The sequence below is a fragment of the Cynocephalus volans genome, chromosome 12 (assembly GCF_027409185.1).
Source record: "Cynocephalus volans isolate mCynVol1 chromosome 12, mCynVol1.pri, whole genome shotgun sequence".
Classification (NCBI taxonomy): Eukaryota; Metazoa; Chordata; class Mammalia; order Dermoptera; family Cynocephalidae; genus Cynocephalus; species Cynocephalus volans.
In genome coordinates, this window is record NC_084471.1 from 42,079,520 (window position 1) to 42,103,437 (window position 23,918).

Genomic DNA, 23,918 nt, shown 5'->3' on the forward strand with positions numbered 1-23,918 from the left:
GCTGTTGCTTCTCTATCTCTTTGTTGTTTTCCCTGTCTTAATATCATGGCCCTCTAGGTTCTGACATAGTCTCTTCTGATCACATTTTACATATTATGCTTGTGCCTTGTCATTTATTCCTCTAGTTTCACTTACCATGGATATCAGTAGTTCTCAATCTAGTGTATTTTACAGTTAGATGGAGAACTTCTTTAAACTGGAAATTCTTGGGCAGCACCCTCAGATTTTGATTTCCCCTCTTTCTGTCAAATCTAGGTTAAGTTACTTTAGCTAAGTCCATAGCATTTATCACAGCTTTTTATTATTTTGTGTTTAGTTATGTATCTTGCCTGCTGGACTCTTAAGCTGTATGAGAGCAGCAATCTGGTCTAATATCCTTCACCATTGTGTTCCTGGCAACCAGCATAATGTCTGGCCGTAGTGGGCACTCAGTAAATACTTGTCAAATTAATGGAGAGTCTGCACTCTTTATTGGTCATATGTTTTGCTGAACACCGAAGAAATACATTAAGAAACAATGAGATAGTTAACAAGTATGTGAATTTCTTGTTCTGTTTTAGAAAACCATAGGAAATTTATGTCCTGACTATAGAAAAGTTTTTGGAAAATAATTCGGATCAATTATTTAAAGACATCCATTCATTAATACTTTGGCATGTATACTTCCAGACTTTGCATTAGGCATACTAGTGGCAAGAATTGTATCTTATTATACATATTGTTCTGTAACCTGTTTTTTTCACTTAGTTATATAACAACTAGAAGTTTTTGTTTCTTCTCCTGAAACTAAACTAAAATTTTCTCTTTAGTATATACATTGATTAAACCTCTCTAGCTCAGGTTGTGACCACATCTGAAAAAGATAGAATTCAGCAAGAAAACAGATACCTGTAGCTGCCTTCCTACTTATCTCCAGAATTCACACAGTAATGAAACCTGGCATAAGGTTTATTTTCTCCAAAAAGTTTTCTTTAACTCATCTCTGCTCACATACTGACTTTTCCTTTATTTTGCTATCTTGCTTTTAAATTGCATAGTATTTTTCTACTTTATCTGCTTATCTTTTTTTCCTAATTAAATTTTGGGCATCTTGCAGATAGGAGTATGAGGTTGTTTGAGTTCATCAACAAATATGTAGTGAAATACACTGTTACATATTATTAAATGTATAAGTCAGTTTTTATTCTGAAGGAACTGTGATCTACCAGGGAGAAAAAACTGTAAACACAGAGACAGTAAAAAAGGTGTCATGTCTCACACAATACTTAACACAATTTTATGTACACGTACATATACTAGGTCATAAAAGCTTACTAATTAAAGAGAAGTTAGTATTTTGTTTTGATTCACTCCATGTTTACTTATTATGTACTTGCTATATGCCAGGCACTGTGCATAAGGAAACAAGGAGAATATGCCCTCTAGTGCTGGTCTTTGTATCTGCCAAAAGGGATTGCTCACTGTGTTATAGGTAATCAGTAAACCTGACTCATGATCCTGAAGTCCAATTTGTTTTATATTTCTAAAGATTCTAAAGCCTAGAAGAAATGCTGGTCCCTTACTAAATCCCTAAATAAAAGTGCTGGCCTCTAAAAATCAAGGTTCAACTTACTGCGTTATAGATCTTTACCAATAAAAGAAATAACAGCTGTGTAACATGAATAGATAAGGGGCATATTTTAATCTTTGAATACTTGTGGTTTTCAGTTTTTGGTGTTCTTGTTCAAATACATAGTATTTGTTGAGTGAATGTTTAAGCAGTAATTAAATTACTTTTCCCTTAGAAACTTACTTTTTTTTTTTTTAAGTCTGAAAGAATGTTTTTTCTCAAGATTTTTTTTTTATAGCCTGTATTTGCCATGTCTAGATTATTCAGTCAAAAAATATATATTGTTTCTTTTCCTTGTCAGGCACTGTGTCTCCTGTAATCTCTCTAGGATACTATACATGATTCCAAACTTTTCTTTGTCCAAATGAAGAATTTCCTATGGTCCAGCCATTGTGTATAATCTATGTTTTGGGTTTATTCTTCCAGTCATTTTATCATTTGAATATTTGACTTTTTATGAGGATGGGTTTTTATTTTCACGTCTAGATTTCCCACCTGCTTACATGATAAGAGAATAGAAAGGTGGGAAAACGTTAATTTAAATGCAATGCTGAACTCTTGTTTTCATAATTAAACATAGTACATGGCCTCCTAAAATTATACACATTCATTTATTTGGCAGTCATTTATTGCAAGGCCAAGTTGTTTATTTTTTATTATTTAGTATAGGAGTGCTGCTTTGAGTTTTTTATTGTCTTTCTTGTATAAACCTCATCCGTCATTCCTCCTTTGAAATATCCAGCTTTGGGGTTTTTTCTAGAAAAATAGAACAAAAACTTTGCTTGACGTTATTCTGTTCCTCTGTAAATATACTCACTGACATCTGTGTCACACTGAGTGCTTGGGACATGGACTATTTTCTAGTATATCCACAAATTTCTGCTTCTAACAGTTGAACTTTTCCTTACTAAGAGTAATAAAGACTTATTTCTGTGAAGTAGAAATTGACTAAGATAACTTCTGTATTCAAATTAATTTGCCTATTAACTATCAGTAGTTAACTATGTTACTAATGATTAGACACAGATTATGAGCATTTGAAATAATTGACTGTAATCACATTTTCACCTGAATAGCTATAATTACACTTTCCAACAGAGTCTTTTCTTTTGCTTTAATCTTCTGTATTGTATATAATTTGTATGAATGAGTTTGTGGAAAAGTTTGTTAGAGGAAGGTTTGGAATCCCTAAGATTTACTTAGCGTACCTTTTAAAACTTAACCATCCCCTTAAAAATCAAAAGTGCTACTAAAAGGAATATTTGACAATTCTCTACCATTTAACTTTGTTTTGTAATTTATAGAGGGATGAAAACATATTCTTGGATAGGAATATAAAAAAGGAAAAAATAACTTAAATGGGGAATATTTAGCACATAGAGTATGCATTTAAATAAACATAACAGCACTTAACTATTTTACAGGTAATACTCTATGTGCTGTATATATTAACTTATATACTTCTCATAGTAAACTTTTGAGGTGGTCTGTACTATTATTTTCCTCATTTTCCAGAGGAAACTATGGCACACAGAATGAGTTTACCAAAGGACACCCAGCCAGTAAGTGGTAGAACTGGACAGACAATCTGGCTCTGGAGTCTATACTTTTAACAAAAACAGTTTGATGAGAAGGAATATAACAATGTTAGAATTTATTTCAAATGCTAATTTTGTGATTGTGATTTTACTGAAATAAATTACATTGTTAATAAACACATTTGTTTTGATCTATTTTAGGAATGAAATTTAATTATTTTTGAAACTATACTTGCCCCATCCAAAATATATCTTTAAGCCATAGACTCTGTCTGCTTTGAACATTGTGTAGCCCCTTTTTTCAACTTTTTGTTATCAGGCTTCTCAACTTTTTCCTTACAAACATCTGTAGGAATATAAAAACAGAAGTTTTATGTAATTGAGCTAGTTTGTTGAATTAGTTTATAGCTCAAGTTAACAAAGCTGCCTGTAGAATTAAACAATGAAGGTGTCCTTTACACAGCCATTTATTTTATTGGTAATTGCTGTGGATATGCATTCAAAAAAACCAAGATAAACCATGTCAGATAAGATTTTGGAAGTGCATTTGAGTCATTCTGCTTCTTTCCTTATATGGCTCAATAAACTGACCAAATTTAGTCAAATATTTTAAGTCAGCAAGTCATGTGTCTCTAAATGTGCTGTATGTGTTAGCTTTTGATTCTCTTAGCAACAATATTTTTATGGGCATGCCTTGCCTGTTTCTCATGTATACTTTTATAAATGTTCAGGAGAACAGTTTAAATAAATTTGCACCACAGACTTGAGATTCATATATCATGTATATTTTGTGACAATGCTTTTAGCATTTTATTTATAGTAAAACATTTCAAAAACATATTACATTTATAAACAAAGATTAAGCAGATTTAATATTAACTGCTTTAGGTATTTTTGTTGGTGTTTCTTATGTTACATTGATTTAAAAGCATAAACGTTTAAAATCAAAATTAGCACTGTTTTTCATTTATTGAGGAATAGCTTTTCCTCTGTGTCAGTTTTTTTCAGAGTCTGGGCAATCACCTTCTTCAAATGGGGAAACTTTAAAAATTAATCATTTGTCCTGAAAATCTTTTATCTTTAGTGTCAAAGGCTTACTCATAAGATGGCAAATATGACTCCATTCTGGATCCTGCCTACCTGTATCCTCACCGTTATTTGGCTTTGTGTCTTTGCTACACCAGGAACTGTTTTTTCACTTGTTTTTATGTTAAACTCAGGTAGGTGTAGGGCCTCCTATAGGAAATATTCCCTGACGACCACCATTCCTTCTTTCTGAGCTCCCATAATAAGCAATGCGCATCTCTATAATTGTACTTATGTTCTTTTGATATAATCGTCTGTTGGTATATTTGTCTTCTGTACTAGATTATGTGTGTCTTGAACTTTCTATTTCTAGCTCTTTAGTGACTGAATAAAACACCACAAGTGTCTTTGTTTTCCAAGAAGAATGTATTGATAATAATTTAATCTTCACTCTTTTCTTACTGTTTTCATAATCACTTCTCTACATTCTCTCCCTCAGTGACTTCGTCTTGTTACTTTCATTATTACCTCAAAACAGATAATTCCAAAATTGATATTTTCGTCCCACATTTATTTTCTCCCTAATTTCTGTTAATATAGTTCCATTCTGAGTGTCTTGCTGCTTAGTTCAGGCTCTTCCCTCTTCATACTGTTTCTCGTGGTCTTTCTGAAATACTGATCTGATCATGTCACCCCTCTGCTTAAAAACTCTGAATACTTTTTTCCAACATCATCTTCTCGAAATTCTAAATGTTTTTTTCTTCTTTCTACTACTGTTGAATTGAGCCATTGTTACTGATGGGAGCATAGCAGATTCAACTGGTGTATCAGAGTAGAAAGAGACTGAAAACTACTTATAATACAAATGTAGTCATCTTTGCATTATGTTCAGAATTATTACCACCTAGCCTTACTCCTCTGTTTTATAATTTACAGATACTGTGTACCACTGGATGACTTGCTGTTTGTTTATTCCATGCATTTTTAAAATCAGTAGTGCCTTTGCTCAGTGAGGTTTCTGGCAGTTAAGTTCCCAGTTGAACCCCTACATAATCTTCAAAATCTTGTTCAAATATATACTTATTGGGACCTATATGGACCCTCTTAGTCGCAAAAAGATCTCTTTATGTCCTCAATGATATTGTAGTACTTTCTACCCACTTTTGTTATAGCCCTCATATAATCACTGTTATTTATGGGATACCCTCCTATATGATAATGTGATCTTTTTTCTCTCCCTGTATACCTAGGGCCTCGGCATATATAATTTTTAGTATATATGAAGTGAACGGTAGCTAAAGGAATTAGGGATATTTAGCCTAAAAAAAGAATATATGAGAATTCTTAGAAAAAATTCTTAGGAAAAAGGTTTTCATAATGTTTAAAAGAGGAATTCCATTTGATATGTGTAGCTCAAAGAGGCAGGGGATAGATGGTAAGGGAATACATATGTTAGCATGTACAATTTAGAGAAAGATAAGTAAAGTTTATTACAGTGGAAGTGATACATAGTCAGTAGCCTTTCAGTAAATAGTAGCCTATTACTTTTTAAATTGAGGTATAATGTACGGACAATAAAGTACACAGCTTTTAAGAGTACAATTCATTGAATTTTTATGCATGTGTATCCCTATGTAAAAATCACCCCATGAAAGATAGGAAACATTTTCAGCCCTCCAGAAAGCTGCCTCATGTCTCCTCTTCCACAGATTTAACCATGGTTCTGAGCTTTATCACCAGAGATTAGTTTTACTCGGAAACTTACAGCATGTGTCCCTTTGTATCTGCCTTCTTTCACTCATTTAGGTCTGTGAACTTCATCCATGTTGTTGAAAATAGTATTTTGTTCTTTTTGTTCAATGTTCTTTTTTTCATCGACATATAGGATTCTATTATATGAATAGGATCTCCCCACACACTCATAGTACACCCCACCAATTGTTTATCCATTCTACATAATTTTAGTAGATACTATCGAATGCTTTTCTGAAGTGGTTGTGTGAATTTTACACTTTCACCAGTAATTTGGTTGTTTCTTCACATTACAATAGATTTAATCCTTTACAGTTAAGAATCAAGTTTTTAATTTGTTTTTTTATTTTAAACACTGCCTATTTATTGTAGATATTTTGAAAATAAAGAAAACTTCAAGAAGATAAAAATTATTGTCTCACAACCAATCACTTTAACTTTTGGGATATAATCTTTTAGTCTTTTTTTTTTTAATATTAGCATATTCATTATTACAAATAGTAATTTTTCTTTATGCCTTTTACCTGACCCATTACTCCCTAACCCCACTCCTTTTTGTGTGAACTTTTTTCAGTAAAATTGGAATCATATTCGGCAAACTGTTCTGCATCCTTTTTTTAAAAGTTAATATATTGTGGGCATTTTCCATATCCTTTTATAAAGAATCATTTCTTATTTTCTTGACATTATTCATAATTTTTTAAAAATAATTATATTTGTATTACATACACTTATTGAATAGAGTTTTATAATTTTATATTGATAATAAAAATGAGGATACTGTTTGAGAGCCTATGGGAATTAAAAGGTTGAGAGAAAAGAATACAATTTAATCAGCATCTCTTCTCAAGAAAAATTAGTGATTATGCTTATGAATAGGTCTAATGTTATTTCAAGTCACTGTGAGTCGTTAGCTCATCTCATATAACATTTATAAACTACTTTCTAATATAATAAATGGACTTTTGATGTTTCATCTTTTCTTTGTTATTAGATAGCTTGGGTCCTCAAATCTTTTCTACCCTTTCTTCCTTTAATCACCACCCCGTAAAAACCACTACATTCTTTTCTCAAGCATTATATACTTAAAGTCCATATGAATGTTACTTATATATTTATTTTTTATCTCCTATGTGAAGGTATGTTCTGGACACTTAAGGACTCTTGCTTATATCTTGATGCAGAGGGAAGAATCATGGATACACAAGAATTTTAAACACAATAGTGAATTTTAATGATATATAACCCCAGCTTCTTTCCCTCACTTGAAAGATGAAGACAACAAAGCCCAAAAAAGATTAAATTACTTGTCCATGGCCACAAAATTTGTGGCAGAGCCAGAACTAGAACCTAGGGCTGTGATACCTTCTCAGTGCTTTTCCACTTTAGTTGTACAGTGCTTTTCTTGACATAAAATTTATCACTTTATTCCTTAGAGAAATGCTACTAAAAGTATTTCTTTTGCTTCTGTGGTAGATAAGGGAAAATCCATTTCGTTTATACAACAAATACTTATTAAGTGCCTAGAATGTGTGATATCCTGTTGCAGAGACTGCACACAGGTGAGAAGTATGTTGATGAACTAAACATCTCTGGAAAGCAGTATAAGTTTAAAAAGAGCTTATTTTTTTGAATCTGAGACAATTGTGTTAGAATCTCAGCTCTATCATTTCTAGCGTGGGACTTATTCAGGCTATTTAATCACTTTGAATCTTAGCTTTTTTCTGCATTTATTTATTAAGCCTCTACCACATTTTAAGAACTGTACAAGGTACTGGGGTTACAACAAAATTCCTCTTTTCATCAAGTCCTCACTGCTAGTAGTCGGGTAAACAGATGGTAAACAAATTACAAAATCCAAAGTATGTTATAGTGATAAATAATATGGAGAATAATAAAGCAGGTACTCAGGATACAGAATGGTAGGGAAGGGGGTTGTAATTTTAATATGGTGGCCAGGAAAGGCCTTACCATAAAGGTGACATTTAAGCAAAAACTTCATTTGCAAAATGGGGCCACAAGCTTATCTTATTTATGCATTGGTCATGTATAGTGCTGGTTCAGCCAGCCCCAAACTGCTCTTTTTTAGGTCGAAACGGCACTTAAGAAGCTGTTTTGGTTTTTCTCCATAAGTGATACTCTCTTCTTTCTGCCATTTATATCCTATTTTTGTTGTGTTGTTGATGTATTCATCAAATAATACATTTTCAGTAAATGGTTCCTTTTAGAGAACTGATTTTTTAATTTAAAAAATTAAGATTTTATATATAAATAACCATAATACATAAACTTATATGTAAATAGCCATAATACAATAAGGAAAATATTGGCTGTCAGGAAAGCTCCAAATATTGGGATTGGAGAAATTATTTCTAGCTGGTTGGACAGCTTCTTGGATAGGGTGACATTTGTGCTAGACCTTGAAGAATAGGAAGAATTTATATTTCCTTTGTCTTATGGAGCAGACATTTCATGAGTGAAAATGAGTAAAGCCACCAAAGCTAAAGAGCATGGAGTATAAATAGAAAACAGTGAGGAAGTTAAGTTGACTGGATGAAAAGTATACATAAATGAGAAAAGTTAAAAATACATTTGAAAAAATACATATTTGTAGATAACTTTCTGCATGTTGGGCCCTAGGTGATGTATTTTTGGCAATGAATGAGACATACAAGCTTCCTTTTCTGTGGAGATTACATTCTAGTAGAGGTAAAAAATAAATATAAGTAAGATAATTGTGGAGACTGGTGTTTTTGATAATGTGATAAGAGTAGTAGGAATTACTTTAAAAGGATGTCCAGGAGTGTCTTCCTGAAGAAGAAACATCTGCATTAAGAATTGCATGACAAGAAGGAATCAGTATGCCTAGATCTTGGGGCAGAGCATTCCTGACAGTGAGAACAGCAAGAACAAAGGCCCTGAGATGTCTATTCAAGGAATAGAAAGGTGCCCACTGTGGCTGTAGCATAGTGATCTTAGGAACAACTATAGGGAACAATGAGTACCTTAAAGAAGGTTTTTCTGGGGATAATGTATATAAATCATTAAAGTAGGGAAAGCATCTGTTATACTTCCTGACACAAAGTAAGCATTGATAAAAGTTCTCTTATTGCTATAGGGCTGTGGCTTTCAAAATTTTTGTGTGTCAGGATCTCTTTGTGCTCTGAAGAATTATTGAAGATCCCAGTGAGCTTTTGTTTCTGTAGGTTGTATATAATAATATTTATAATAATAGAGGTTAAAACTGAGGATTTAAAATATTTATTAATTCATTGGAAAATAACAGTAATTTACCGATGTTAACAGAAATAACATTTTTAAAATAATGAATTCATTTCCTCTTGAAAGTTTGAATTTATCATTGGTAAATATACTGTTAGTTGCTTTTCTTGTAGTGACAGACTCATTTTGTTAATTTTCAAGAAAATGCTTGCCAAAATATCAAAGTTAGACTAACCATAGTTTTTCATTTAAGTAAAAATAATATTCCATGAAAAAAGTGGCTAGTTCAGCCTGCAACTCAGTTGCACAAGTGCTTTTTTCCTCAAGACAACCCTCATACTTGGAAGAAGTGCTTCAAAGCACACTTCCCTTGTTCCACAGAATGTTCAAAAGATGTGTATACGAGGGTCAAGGTTTAATAAGATTTATAATGTTTACTACTTTGTCAAGGATGTTCATAAGTAAAAATAGCTTTTTTTTTTTTTTAAATACTGTGAGCTCATAATTGTCAATACAGTGACTGCTAATAGGTGTTTTTTTGTTTGTTGTTGTTTTTGTTGTTGTTTTTGTTTTTGCTTTTGCCAGTGCCCTGATTTGTGCTCAGGCACATTCAGTTTTACCAATAGTGCTTTCGTACCCTCGAATACACATGCCAAAAAAGAGAAAAAGGGAAATAACATCTTAGAATTATTTTGAAAATAGTTTTGATCTTGTCAACTCCTTTGTGCTTCCCTCCTCCCTACAATAAACTGCTATAAATGATGTTATTGGTACTTAATTACAATGTTTTGATTATTTTAATTTTAATATGTACTTGTTTTCCTAATTGGTTCGCCACAGTCTATTACAGTACCATTGTATGTGTATCTAAGCAAGGTCTCTTACACTTTAGTTAGTATCATTGACCTGTTTGGTGGCAATACAATCAAAATAGCAGGAGATTAATTTACAGAGAATATTAATATTATAAAATGTACCAAGTATTACTTTTATTCTATTGATATATTATTTGGAGTGTTGATTCAAATTTTTTCCAATCATGCCTTCTATTTTGTTTTTAGGCTTGCATTGATGACAATGTTGATATGGTGAAGTTTCTGGTAGAAAATGGAGCAAATATTAATCAACCTGATAATGAAGGCTGGATACCACTACATGCAGCTGCTTCCTGTGGATATCTCGATATTGCAGAGTAAGCCAGTTCTGTTTTAGTTTTATCCTAAAACTATTTCAGAGACCTGAGATTTTATAGAAATCATTGTTGGAGATAAATGAATGAACTCTTATATTACCTCAATTCGTGAAAGTTATTCTTCTCAGGAAAGAGAATAAGTGGTTCTTGGGAATCCAGATATTGAGTCTTCAGTGTCGGATCTTCTTTCTGTCTCCCCACACTCTTTGGTCTTTGGTCCTTTGTGTTAATATCAGTAATTGTACACATTCTCCATTCCCATCCTTTTCTTTTGAGTACAGCTAGATCGTTGTCAAATGATTCAGGATTAGTATTTAGCAATTTAGCCCATCTCTATGTAGTCATGAATTGTTAGAAATTAACAATAATTCTCAATTGGGTTACTCTTCTATAGGGAGAATATGATATATAGTTCTCCAATTAGTCTGCTTGCTTAGTTTTTCTTAAGATTGTTTTCTAAAAATACATATTTTTTAGAAAATTCATTGAGAAATAGTCATTGTCTTCTCAACTACCTTTCATTTGCAGGTATCTTTCAAGAAAATATCACTTTTAAGGCTTTAACAAGGAAGTATAGGTATCCTGAAAAAAATTTTTTTTTATTGAATTGTTTTATTCTTATTACTATGTAACCACGCCATAAAGAGTTTTGTTGTCTCTTTGCACACATCAAAACTTATCAGCTAATAAATACTGAATATGGGAGTTCTACTCTATAAATCTCTCTTAGTAAGCCTTCACAGTTTTATCTCTTTCTGCATTTTGCTTTTTTCCCCCCATGTATTAGAGATATGGTCCATCACTTTTAAGGGGGAAATAATGTAAGATGAAATAAAAAGTGCTCTGGCATGGGAATGTTACTGACTCTGCCACTAACTGTACTACATCTTTTGGCAATTTGTTTTGTCTTTCTGAGCCTTGATTTCTTTATATGTAAACTGAGGAAGTATTTTTGCCATTGTAAAACAACAGTGGCTGTTCAAAATTGTAATCATAGTTCTCAAGTTTGTTTCCTCTTTACTGTACTTTTCATGCGCAACAGAAGACAGATATCCTCTTCATTAAAAAAATAGACAATTGTTTATTTATCTTCATTTATACTTAAAGATTAGGTACTTAGGCTCTGGAGTCAACTGATGTGGATTATGAATGCTTCCTCAATCACTGTCAAGGTGTGTGCCCTTAGCAAGTTGTTTAATCCTCTAAGCTTCAGTTTTCTCTATAAAATGGGAATAATATTTCCTAGGTTTGGTGCAAGAATAAACTGAGGTAATCCATCAAGCTTAATATCTGGCACATAGGAGATACTCAGTATGTATTAACTTTTGACCACTATCTTTTTTATCTGGTGTCCTTATAAGAAGAGGACATTTGGATGCAAGTAGAGACACCAGGGTCCCTTGCATGGAGAGGAAAGAGAACATGTGAGGAGACAGCGAGAAGGCAGCCATCTGCCAGAAAAGGAAAGAGACCTGTAAAGAAACCAAACCTGTTGACAACTTGATCTTAGACTTCTAGGCTCCAGACAACGAGAAAATAAATTTCTATTGTTTAAGCCACCCAGTCTCTGGTATTTTCTTGTGGCAGCCCTAGCAAACTAATATAGGCCATATAAAATTCTCACTGTCATATATCGAGGTACATTTTCCCGTAAAGAGGCTACTAGAGGCAGGAAAGGGGAGTAGGAGGTGAGATAGTAAGAGGCTAGTTAATGGACACAAAATTACAGCTAGATAGGAAAAATAAGTTCTGCTGATATGCAGTTGAGCTAGGCATATATAATTAACAATAATTTACTGCATGTTATCAAATGGCTAGAAGAGAGGAAATCAAATGTTTGTATTACAAAGAAATGATTGTTTTACAATGATGAATATGCTAATTACCCTGATTTGATTATCACATATTTTATACATGGATTGAAATATTCTGTACCCCATAAATATGTACAATCAATATGTTTCAATTAAAAAATGTACCATATTAATGTAATTGGCTATGGACCAGAACTAAAATTGAATAGTATGACTTGGATATGCTAGAAAAGGCAAATAACTATAGATCCCAAGAAACCATGTATACAAATTATTGTTCCAAAAAAACCTTCCTCATGTCTACTATTTGATTACCCCTAGTACAATTTTTATAGGAAAGACAGTATATTCTGTATTCTTTCCCTTTATATGCTGGTTTTTAAAACAATGAGTTAACTCACTAGCTGCCTTTAGTGCGGACTTTTTTTTTGCTGTTTAAATGACATTAGAAGCTCATTCATTTGAACATATTTGATGTGTTTCAATTCACTGTAGTTATTATCCCTGTTAATTAGCAAATTGTACCATCTTTGATCATTGAGAGTCTCTTCAAGTTGGCTTCTAAATCCTTGGGACATGACCAAATACAGTGGTCTTTAAAAGCTTTCTTACGCTCTACTATTATAAATGTTCTACACTCATCTTTTACATTTCTTTCCCAAAGTTTGGAATCCCCATTTCTCCAAGGAGCCCCTTCCTTATAATGGATTGCAAAGAGTGCTCATTGCTGCTAGGTTGGTCATTGTTTCCAGTTCAAAATCAGCACCAAGATGTTTCTCTTTTAACCTCTTTTATTTTGTATCACTATCTCCTCTCTCCCTCACTTAATTGCCAGGAACTATAGAATTAAAATAACACAGACTTACTAATTTGCTTCATTATATATTATACATACATTAGACTGACTATAGTTAATACCATCTCCAACAACAGTATGGTTACTGAAAACATTTTGAAGTTTTATTTCGGGAGGCTTTGTTTTTTTGGCATTTGTTTTTGTCCTCAGGGTATTTCACTTGGAATATACCATCAGATTACTATGTGTTGAAATAGTTTTTTCCTGTGTTGTTATGCCACCACCTAGACATACCATTATGTTCATTGTTCAATTTTATTTTTTAGAATTTTCTTTTTAAATTTTACTTCATAATTTAAATAAAATACCAGGTTCCAGTATTACTACCTGCTCTATCACCCTGTTTTCTCCCATACCCTATAGCTTTAGGTATCCATTTAAAAAAATATTTCTTTTGTTTTATTTTCCTTTTTTGGCAGTTGGCTGGTATAGAGATTGAACCCTGGGTCTTAGTGTTACCTGTACCATGCTGTAACCAACTGAGCTAATTGACCAGCCCATTTAAAAAATTTTAATATTCTATCCCAGTTTGCTTTTTTAATAGATTTATTACTTAAAATAAGTATTACTTCCTCCCCTTTTATAGATAAATGATAGAATATCACACACATATTTCTCCACTTTGCTTTTTTCACTTAACAATGTATTCTAGAGATCACTATGTAGTGGAATATAGAGATACTCCTCATTGTTCTTTTCAGGTATAGTACTCCATTGTGTAGTGTGTTGTTATAGTTTATTCAGCATGTCATTCTTTTTTTTTTTTTTTTTTTTTTTTTCGTGACCAGCACTCAGCCAGTGAGTGCACCGGTCAGTCCTATATAGGATCCGAACCCGCGGCGGGAGCGTCGCCGCGCCCCCAGCGCAGCACTCTACCAAGTGCGCCACGGGCTCGGCCCCAGCATGTCATTCTTAATTGATCAATGAATGTTGTTTAATTTAATGACTATAGTTTTAGTCTTGAGGTTGTCTTTTTTTTGCATTCTTGCAAATTATCAGAATTTTTGTTTATCTGAAAAATAGTTTGTACTTGAATAAAAAAACTTAAATGATTTGTTTAATTAACATTATGATTATTCATGTGATTATAATTCTTAATAATCTTTTTTGTATTTCAGTTTCATCACCACATTTCTTCTTTTTTAGGCTTTATTCCAAGTGTTTAAAGAGTGCTTTTATCTTGGGTAGCTTTAGTATTGGCATAAAAATTTTCAATGTAAGAGGAAAATTAGCCCTATATGAGGCTACCATTATATGGTTTTGTAGAACATAGAATAGAATATTGATTAATTGGTATATTTAATATATTTTTCTTCTTATTTGGAGTAATTTTAAAGACAGTGCTCTTGAAGATTTCATTTCTCATAAAATGCTTGTAGGATTACTCTCAGTGACTTTTTAATGGTCTTATTTACAGCGTGGAAAAAATTTCATTAGCTTTGTCTCTTGACCATTAAAGAATCAGCTATGTAAGGATATGGTAACTTTAAAATATTTGTTGTGGTTTGTTTATGGCTTGGCTTTTCTTCTTTATTATAACCTTTATTCCATAAACATCCAACAGAATGCTCAAGATTTCTATTGGCTCAACCTTTAAAATACATCTACTATCTAAGTATTTTCATCACTTCTTTCATTTCTCCCCAATCCCCGACACTGTTGTTTTTCACTGGAATTATTGGAGTTACCTCCTCCTAGACATAACTGTCATCTCTTACCCCACCATTTTTCTCATAGCAGCCAGAATAATCCTTTTAAAATATTTCATTCACGTTGGATAACATCACATTTTTATTTACAGCCCTTCAGTAGATTTATATTGCATTCAGGGTAGTGGCCTATGAGGCTATCGTTTGGTCCCCATCATCTCTGAATTTCTGACTCTATCCTCTACTCTTCTCCAGGCTCTTTTCTGTAGCCAAATTAGTCCCCTTGCTGAGCCTTTAAACAAACTAGGCATCTTGCTTTGTGGCCTTTCTACCTGCTGATTCCTCTGTCTGGAATTCAGTAATGTTATTTTTGGTGCTTTCAAAATAGAAATTTGAAAATAGGAATTTCAAGAGTTTCAGAAATTCTTGCCAAATTTAAGAAAATGAACTTCACCACCACCCACACAAGAAACATTAAAATATATGGTTAAGAGCTCAGGCTCAGGAATCATACAACTGTGTTTAAATCTTAATTTTGTCAAGTAATTGCTATTAACTTTGGATAAATTACCAGCTTTTGTGACCCTCTATTTCCTCATACATAAAATGGAAATATTAATACTTATCCCTAATTTATAAGATTATTGTGAAGATTAAATGAAATAATGTATGTAAGACACTTGGCACAATATGTGGCACATATTTATTTTCAGTAAATGTTAGCTGAATTAGCTGTTATTGTTTATAATATAATTTTTGGTCACCATTTTTTAGTGAAAAATAGGTAAACTCTTGGTTTTCCTGTATTATTTAACAAAAGGAACTACTATCATCTTGTCTTTTGGTTTTAGGGCAAATCTGGATTAGAGGAGCACAGGAGAATGAAGTAGTCATTTGTCATTTGTCACATTACATTGATGTATGGTTATTTGGGCTGCAAGAAAATTGACAAATCCATTAATTTTGGTTTTATTTACATATTTCTTGCCAGGAATGATACTTTGTTACTGTAAAGCAGAACATGTATTTTGGTTAGAAGTCTCAGAAGGGAAACTAAATCTAAGATCTTATGAAAATATTAAAATTTTATTTGAGATATTTATATATTGCTACAATAATAATGAAGTATATTTGCCTAAAGCTATAAAGATAATGTTCTCATACACATTCTCACTCAGTTTTTAAAGGAAATTTGTGGGAATGTAAACTTATTCCCATTTCACAGTCAGAACTGGACCATCATTTTTGAGACTCAAATTCTGGTGTTCTTTCCATTATATCACAACTCCCTCCTTCAGTGGTGTAAGGCACTGTGAGATTTAAAAGTAACCGCAACATAGTCCCACATTGTCAAACTTACAGATAAAGGTGAGGTCAGTTAACTCTAATACTTGATAGAATAAATGGCCAGAAGATATACAAGGAACACTGAACAAGAAATAATTAATTCTGTTTAGGCCAATGAAAGATTCAAGTGGAGGTGCAGAAGTTTTGCCTGTGGCAGTTGGGAGCTGTCTGAGAAAAGTCATGTTATTTATGAATGAGAAACAATACAAGTGTACTTCAAAAAAGTTCGTGGAAAAATTAAATTTAAAGATAATAGGAGTCTCCACAAAAGGCTTATTTCTCCCTGATCCTGGGCACTGTTGTTTTTCACTGGAATTATTGCAGTTGCCTCCTCCTAAGCATAACTGTCATCTTCCCTCCTCTTCCCTCCCCGCTTTCCTCACAGTAGCCAGAATGGTCCTTTCAAAATATTTGAAGTTGGATAACATCACGTTTTTATTTACAGCCCTTCAGTGGATTTATATTGCATTCAAGGTAGTCTTTTCAGGAAAGATTTCCTTTTCTAAACACATTGGCTGATACCCATATGCCTGAACGTTGCAGATAATAGGTAACTTCTACTAAGTTCACTCAGTTCTATTTCCAGCAGTTGGATTGCAAGCCTGCCACACCCCATAGGCCCTTATGCTCATTTCCAGACACCCAAAACTCTGAAAAATGAAAAATTAAATTACAAATTTTGTATAGGGTCATTTAGGAACAAACCTTGACCTGAACTGATGTGATGCTATTTGTAGTCTTTGTTCATCCCAGTTACCTGTAAATTTATTTTTTGTAGTAAAATTGTGTTTGGTTATGGAGCGCTGCCTCAAATCTGGCAGGAGTATTAACTGTAATCCACAATATTATGTTTTTAATATACGAAAAATTTTTTATGGGTTTGGGTAAGGCATGATAGACCTGTATTAATAATTCTTCTTTTATAGATGAGGAAACTGAGTCATAGAAAGAAATCACACACAGTAATTGGCAGAGCTAGGATCTGAACCTAGACAGTCTGATTTTTCAAGTCTGCACTTTTACCCACTGCACTATTCTGCCTCTGTTTGTAGCCTTTGTAGTTGGAAAAATTGTGCCATTAAACTTATTAAGGGACTTACAGAGCAAGATTAGGGGTAGCAGAAGAGGGAAACAATAGAGTAGAATGCAGATTTAGATTTGTCTAATTTGAGATACCAATGGAAAAATTACAAGAGGAAACCAGAAATATTTTTAACATGTTTATAATGCACATACTGGATTTCATGGTCTCTAAGATGCCATTGTTATAACATAGTATATTTTGTACCAATTTAAAAATTTTTAAAAAATTATGATGCAGTATTTATTTTTATCCCATACGTTTTTTTCCCACACTATTATTCTCTGTGCTATTTAGATTCTTGTTTATGCAACGTGGCTTAAGAATGTTCCATTCTTTGGGATTTTCTTCTAAGCCACTGATATTCATTCTGCAAGTTTTGATGTTGGTACTTTCTTGATCTTATCAGAAAGTATCAACAAAATGTTTTCAGACAACATCCAGGAAGACATTTTAAATAACAATTAGGCTCAATAAATATGGTTCTAACAATGCACATAAATCAACTGAAGAGAAAACAATATGAGTAGCTGTGACTGGTATCACATGTAGATGATAATGACAACTGCCAGCTAGGCCAGTATTAATTGTAAGACATCATTGATTTTAAGATCCATTGATTGCAGGAGATTTCGGTGATATTAAAATGTGTAAGAAATGTGCATCTTAGAATTGTTAAACAGTGAGTAGGATTTTTCCCTCTGAGAATTGGAAGCCACAGTAGTAAAGGAAGATAGTAGTGCATCTAAATGATTTTAATAAACAAATACTCATTTTTCAAGATTTAGTGTGCAATCAACGAAGTTTAGAGTCACTACTCTCGGGAAGAATTAAGAAATAGGAAATGCTGAAGACAGAAGCTTTAGCATTTTCTATTTTTAAGGGTTGCTTTATGAAAAGAAGGATTTAAATACTTTCCTACATTTTTAATTTGTTTTTTACAGATGACAATCCGGATGCCCAGTTTCACAAATAGACTCATTTCTCTCATAAACATTTGCCCAGTCTTTGTTACAGACATAATAAATTATAAGATAATTGTAGAACCATGATTCTAAGGTGTCAGAATTTGAGCAAAGTATTTGGCAAGGTATCAGGAGATTGTGACTAATTACACAGTTTATATTAAAAAATAATACTTCAGTCTGTGGGGTTTTCACAAATTGAAATTTCTTAGAAAGGATAAAATTGCTAATGTTATGAACATTGAAATTTTTTGACAATTAAAAATAGGAGAGAGAATTTCTGCTTCCAGGAAAATAGAATAGATATGCTTTTCCCTGTCTTCCCGCCAAGTACAACTAAAAACCCTGGACATTATATATTAAACACAAGAAGACTCTGAAAGGTGGAGAAAAAGCATCAGAGCAACTAGGGATCTCAGGATCCAAAGAACAACACAATGGTAAGTTTCTTGGCTTTTCCACACTCGAAGCTGAAGAAGCTGATAACCCAGAAGCGCCAGTGGGCACAGACCAAAAAAGAGCTCCAATAAAAGCCTAATTTCTATAGCCAAATACCAGGAGAGGGACAGTAGCAAGACAGAAAACTTTTAGAAAATAAATGTTCTATTCCAGCCAGACACCACAGAAAAAAACTGTGGTCATACCCACACCAGCAAAGGTTAAGTAGAGAGTCTAGACTTCCACCATTACCAAGCTATAATGAAGCACCTCAACACTCCCTCTGGAGTGGTGTCAGATTAGGCCAGGTGCATGGGACTTTCATCTTCATAGAATGGTTAACTAGCCCTCCTCCTACCTGCAGTGTCATGGGAGACCATATTAGAAGGCTAGACTTCCACCTCTACCTGGGAGTAAAGGGGAGATCCTTCCCTTCCTAGTGGAGAGTGAATACTTAACACTACTAGCCAGCAGTAAAGAGGCCTTCCTGCACCACTACCTACACCCCCCTCCATCCCCGCTCCTGGTGTCAGTGGAGGCCAAGTGGGGGACCTGAATTTCTACCCCCACTTTGCAGTAATGAAATGGCACCTCCCTACCTTCCTCTGCTGGTGCAGGGTCAAACAAAGCCAGCTAACACAGAAGTTTTATATAAGGTCTAGAAGTTCATAATACCCCAGATGTCCAGGTTTCAGTTGAAATTGTTAAACCAAGAACTGGGAAGATCTGAAATTGAGTAAAAGAAGACAATCAATATAGACCAACACCAGGATGATAGAGATATTAATATTACAGTTATCTGTCAAAGAGTATAAAGTAGCTCTCCTAAAAATGCTTTTTTAAAAAAATTGAAATGTAATTGAGTATACATATTTGTGGGGTGCAGAGTTGAATATCAGTAACTATGTACATTGTGTAATGATCAAATCAGGATAATTAGCATATTCATCATTACAAAATGAAATCATTTCTTCTAAAAATGCTTTAACAAGCAATTATGAGCATGCTTGAAAGGAATGAAAAAAAAATAGAAAGTCTGCAAAGGAACAGAAAATATGAAGAGAATCAAATGGAGATTTTTAGAGCTGAAAATGTAATAACTAAAATAAACTTGATGGATGGGCTTAATAGCAAAATGGAGGGGATAGAAGAATGAATCAGTAAACTGATAGAAAAGTAAAAATTATGAAATCTGAACAGCAGAGAAAACAGACTAAAATAAAATGAATGAATCCTCAGGGGCCTGTGGAATTATAAGAAAAGAACTAAACATTTATGCCATCAGAGTCTTTCAGAAGCAGTAGAAAAAGAAGACATGGCTGGGAAAGTATTCAAATGATGGCTGAAAACTTCCCCAAATTTTGCAAAAGACATAAACCCGCAGAATCAAGAAGCTTAACGAACTCCAAACAGGATAAACCAAAGCACTTCACACCAAGACAAATCATATGCAAACTTCTGAAATTTAGAAACAAAATCTCAAAAGCAGTGAAAAAAGAAACTACACCGTAGGGAGGAAAGCAATATAAAGAACAGCAGATTTCTCATCAGAAATCAAGGAGGCCAGAAGAATGGCACATTTGTCAAATGCTGAAGGAAAACTGTTATTTTTATGAAAACTTTCAAAGGTCCTAGCTCAGAACTTTTGTTTAAATTCTTACTGTTACCCAATGTTTTTCATAGTGGTATAGAACTTCAAAAATGAAACGGGAAAGTGCCTTCCCACTAAAGACACATAAGATTATTTATGCTTATTTTGTGATTTTTATTGCTCAGAGACTTGCAGAAGAAAATAGCATTTATTTCTGAAGCTAACAATATAATCTTAATCCATCTTTTAAAAGTTCAGGTTACTTTGTTTTGCATAATTTCTCCCTCCTAGGATGGCTTTGAGTAATTCATTTGGATTTTCAAGAAACATAACTATTACAATGCTATTTTGCTGACTTTCTCTCATAGTTTAAAATTCATGTATTAGTTAAAATAACTTCTTGATATTAGTTTTCCTACAATACATAAGAAATATACATTAAGTCTGGACACCAGCTATATCCAGCTCTTGTTGAAGTTACTGTGTTTGTCTCTTTGTTCACTGTGTTTTCATTAGCTTCAAGTTTAAAGACAGTTTTTATTAAAAGATCAAATTATTAAAATGAACGATTTTCCTTTCTGAAATAATCCCTTCTGTGTTTTGGTTTTTGACAATACTGAGAAGGTAATAGAGACTATCAAAATTGGTCTTCCAAATTCAATTACAGATAGAATCCTACCTTATCTAATGTACAATATCCAAGTTGTAATCACTAGCTATAACAACTTTACACCTTTTGTTAGATTTTTCACTTAGCTCATGTAGGGAAAATATAGGAAAATGGTCAGGGCCCCTCAGATGTTCAGAATCTTGCTGAGCATTTGATATAAATTTGGACGTGTGCCCAGGTGTTCCTTGATTATTTTGAATGTAATTGCATATGTGCACCCAAGTGTCCTAGGTTATCGGACTTAAGTATAAAGGATGAGTAGCTCTGACCCCCTGCCTTCCTCCCCCCCTCCGCTGGGATGCCCCCAAGGGGGCCATGGGGAGGCTGCTACTGCTGCTGGATGCTGTTGCTGCCAGGGCCCTTGGGATGCCCCAGGAGGCCACTAGGGTGGCTACTGCTAAGCTACCTGAGCTTGCATCTGAATAAAGCCTATTAATTTTTTACCCACCGCTCCCAGGACCTATTACCTAGCTCATGGACCTGCAGGTGAGGGGTTTGTGACCCAGTCTGTACAATGGGTTTGAAGGGTCTGTGGGCCCTGGCCCTAGCAATACAGCACATACACAATCCATTTGACTCATGTCTTGATTTTGAGTCTTATTCATTTGTTCAAAATTATTTATTAAATCAAGTTTGCTGATTATTATAAATCTCAGTTAAACCTTTCAGCTTACCATTTTTCATTTCTACAATTTTTTTGTGAAGAATTTCATCCTGCACTGGGTGGCATCTGCTTTATTGGCCTTCGTATTGCTTAAGAAAATCATTAACCACTGTTAAGAAAATATATGCCTGATTTTCTTTACCCTGACTGCACTCAGTAGAGTTGTACGTCAGAGAAGCAGCCCAATCTTGTGGCTTTGTTTGGAACTCCTAGGAGCAAAATCTGTATGTTTTTGTTTTTGTTTTTTTCTTTCCCGGAAATCTTAAAATAAGTATGGCATATTTTTTCTAATTAGAAGTCACAAAAGCTGCTTCTAATAACCCAGGTTTTTTGTTGTTTTGAAGGAAATCTGACAGTCTGTTTTTAGTATCTCCAGAGTTCCTCAAAGTGAACTTCTCTTATTTTGGGTAGCCTCTATTTTGCTTTTTGTCTTAAACATTACTTTCTACATGTGATGTTTGCGTGATGTGATAACAGATAGTATATTAATTTTATTTTTAACTCATTTAAAGTTCACACATCCCTGCAAGTCATTTTATAAATTAGGCTTACAAGTGCTTAAGCTAATGTATGTAGCACAGGTGTCAAGAGGTAGAGGTGGGAGCTGAACCCAAACTGCAGAACGTAAAAGTGCCGTTCTTCATTAAACCAACCTTCGGGTAGCTTTTGGAAATTATTTGTCGTAGATAAAAATTAATGCCATAGGGTTTTTTTTTTTAAATGTCTTTTTTATATATTTACATTTGCAAATGATAGTTCTGGATTACAGGAGAGGTTTGTGAATTATATACATGCAGACATACACACCTAAACTTTTGGCTCAGGGATTACTCCAGGCCCTGCTTCCTGCAGCAGTTTTGGAACTTTACTTGTGTTAGTTTCTCTTAACATCCTTCCTGTTTATATAAATTTTGGATTGTCTCTATTTGACTTTGACCTGGTATTTCCTTGAAACTCTGCTTCCCATTAAGCTCCCTTTGCTTCAAGCACTGCAGCTACTCTGAGGTATTCCTTTTTTCTGTTTTTGTATTCTTGAATGATTTCTAATACCTGACTAGAAGTATTTTTAAGTAAATATTCCTAATTGTTTGATTGGGATTTTGCTTGGCAGAATAATTACATATTTTCTTGGATCATAACACAGTTTCTTACTCATCTTATATCATTTTTCTGCTTCAGACTCATTTATTTGTAGTATATAAGGAAGTGTTCTTGTTTTACTTTTGTATTATATTTTTTAAAAACAAAAAATTGCTTTAATTCAAGTATAACTTCTGCTTGTAGAACTCTAATGAAGATCATAAAAATGTTTACAGCATATTAAGTATAAAAATGTGAGGCTGCAAAGTGGTATGGTAGCCATTTTTTTGGTCTGATACACTTCTGCAAAATAAAATTATTATAGAAAACTTGGATACAACTCCCCCCCAACACAGAACAATCAATACAAATATCTCCTAATCCCCCTCTTAGAGGTGAACACTTTTAACCTCATTCTTCTTTCCAGAAGGATAGTATAGAGATTGATCAGTTCTTTTAGTTACTCTCAGGAAAATGAACTGCCCCCCCCCCCCCCCATACATACTTTCTGTCATCAGGGTTTGGTGCTATTTGTTCTCTCTTACCTAAAGAATACTGCCCCTCTGTTCTCTTCGTTACTACCTACATATTCATCAGAGAATCCTTTCCTGACTTCACTAAATCAATTTTTCCTATTACTCACTCTAGACACCACGTAATTCTCTGTCATAGGACTTATTGCAGCTTTACATATTTGTGTAATTAATCTAACTTTCTTACTAGACTGTAAGCTCTTTGAGGGAAAGGTCTTTGTTTTTGCTTACCATTATACTCCTAGCATGTAACATACTAGACAGATACTCCATAAATACTTGGTTGAATTAATGAACACATTAGAAATACAAGCAAAGTATGTAAATAAACAGTTCATGAAAGGAGAAATACAAATTCCAGTAAATATATTCTGAATATTTTCAGAGTCATGTGTATTTGGGAAATGCAAATAAGAGCATGAGAAGATGTTTTATCTGTCATGTTGGGAAAATATTTAAAGATTGATAATGTCAAGTATCTATTTAAGAGCATTTCCATTAAGAGGTTAGTATTAAATGAAAATATGATCTAGCCATGCCATGGAATATTTTCAGCTGTTAGAAGGGAAGAATTGCATGGCTGGCCGGTTAGCTCAGTTGGTTAGAGCATAGTGCTGATCACACCAAGGTCTATCCCTGTACTGGCTAGCCACCAAAAAAAAGAGTTGAGTTGCATTCCATCCAGTCCATTTAGAGTAATTCCATTTAAATTTTGTTTTACAAAAAGAACCCCAGAAGTGACTGTGTTTATATGTTTATATTATGTACATACATATAAATTCATAGCAGATGTACTGGAAAGATTTTTGCCATACAGTTGATTGATAGTGGTTTTTTCTAGGAAGGAAACATGACAGTACAAGGAGAGGTGTAAAGGAGGTTTTTTTCCCC

At 33.6% G+C, this 23,918-nt stretch overlaps 1 protein-coding gene across 7 annotated transcripts in view; it reads left to right on the top strand.

Annotated features, from left to right (window-relative positions):
* PPP1R12A (protein phosphatase 1 regulatory subunit 12A) overlaps nt 1-23,918 on the top strand; it is a 142,453-nt gene that overhangs the window by 34,813 nt on the left and 83,722 nt on the right. For all 7 annotated transcript variants that reach the window (XM_063074807.1, XM_063074809.1, XM_063074812.1 and 4 more), the window contains exon 2: nt 10,209-10,339. In XM_063074807.1, the coding sequence (XP_062930877.1) occupies nt 10,209-10,339 (131 nt within the window). The remainder of the gene's footprint in view (nt 1-10,208; nt 10,340-23,918) is intronic.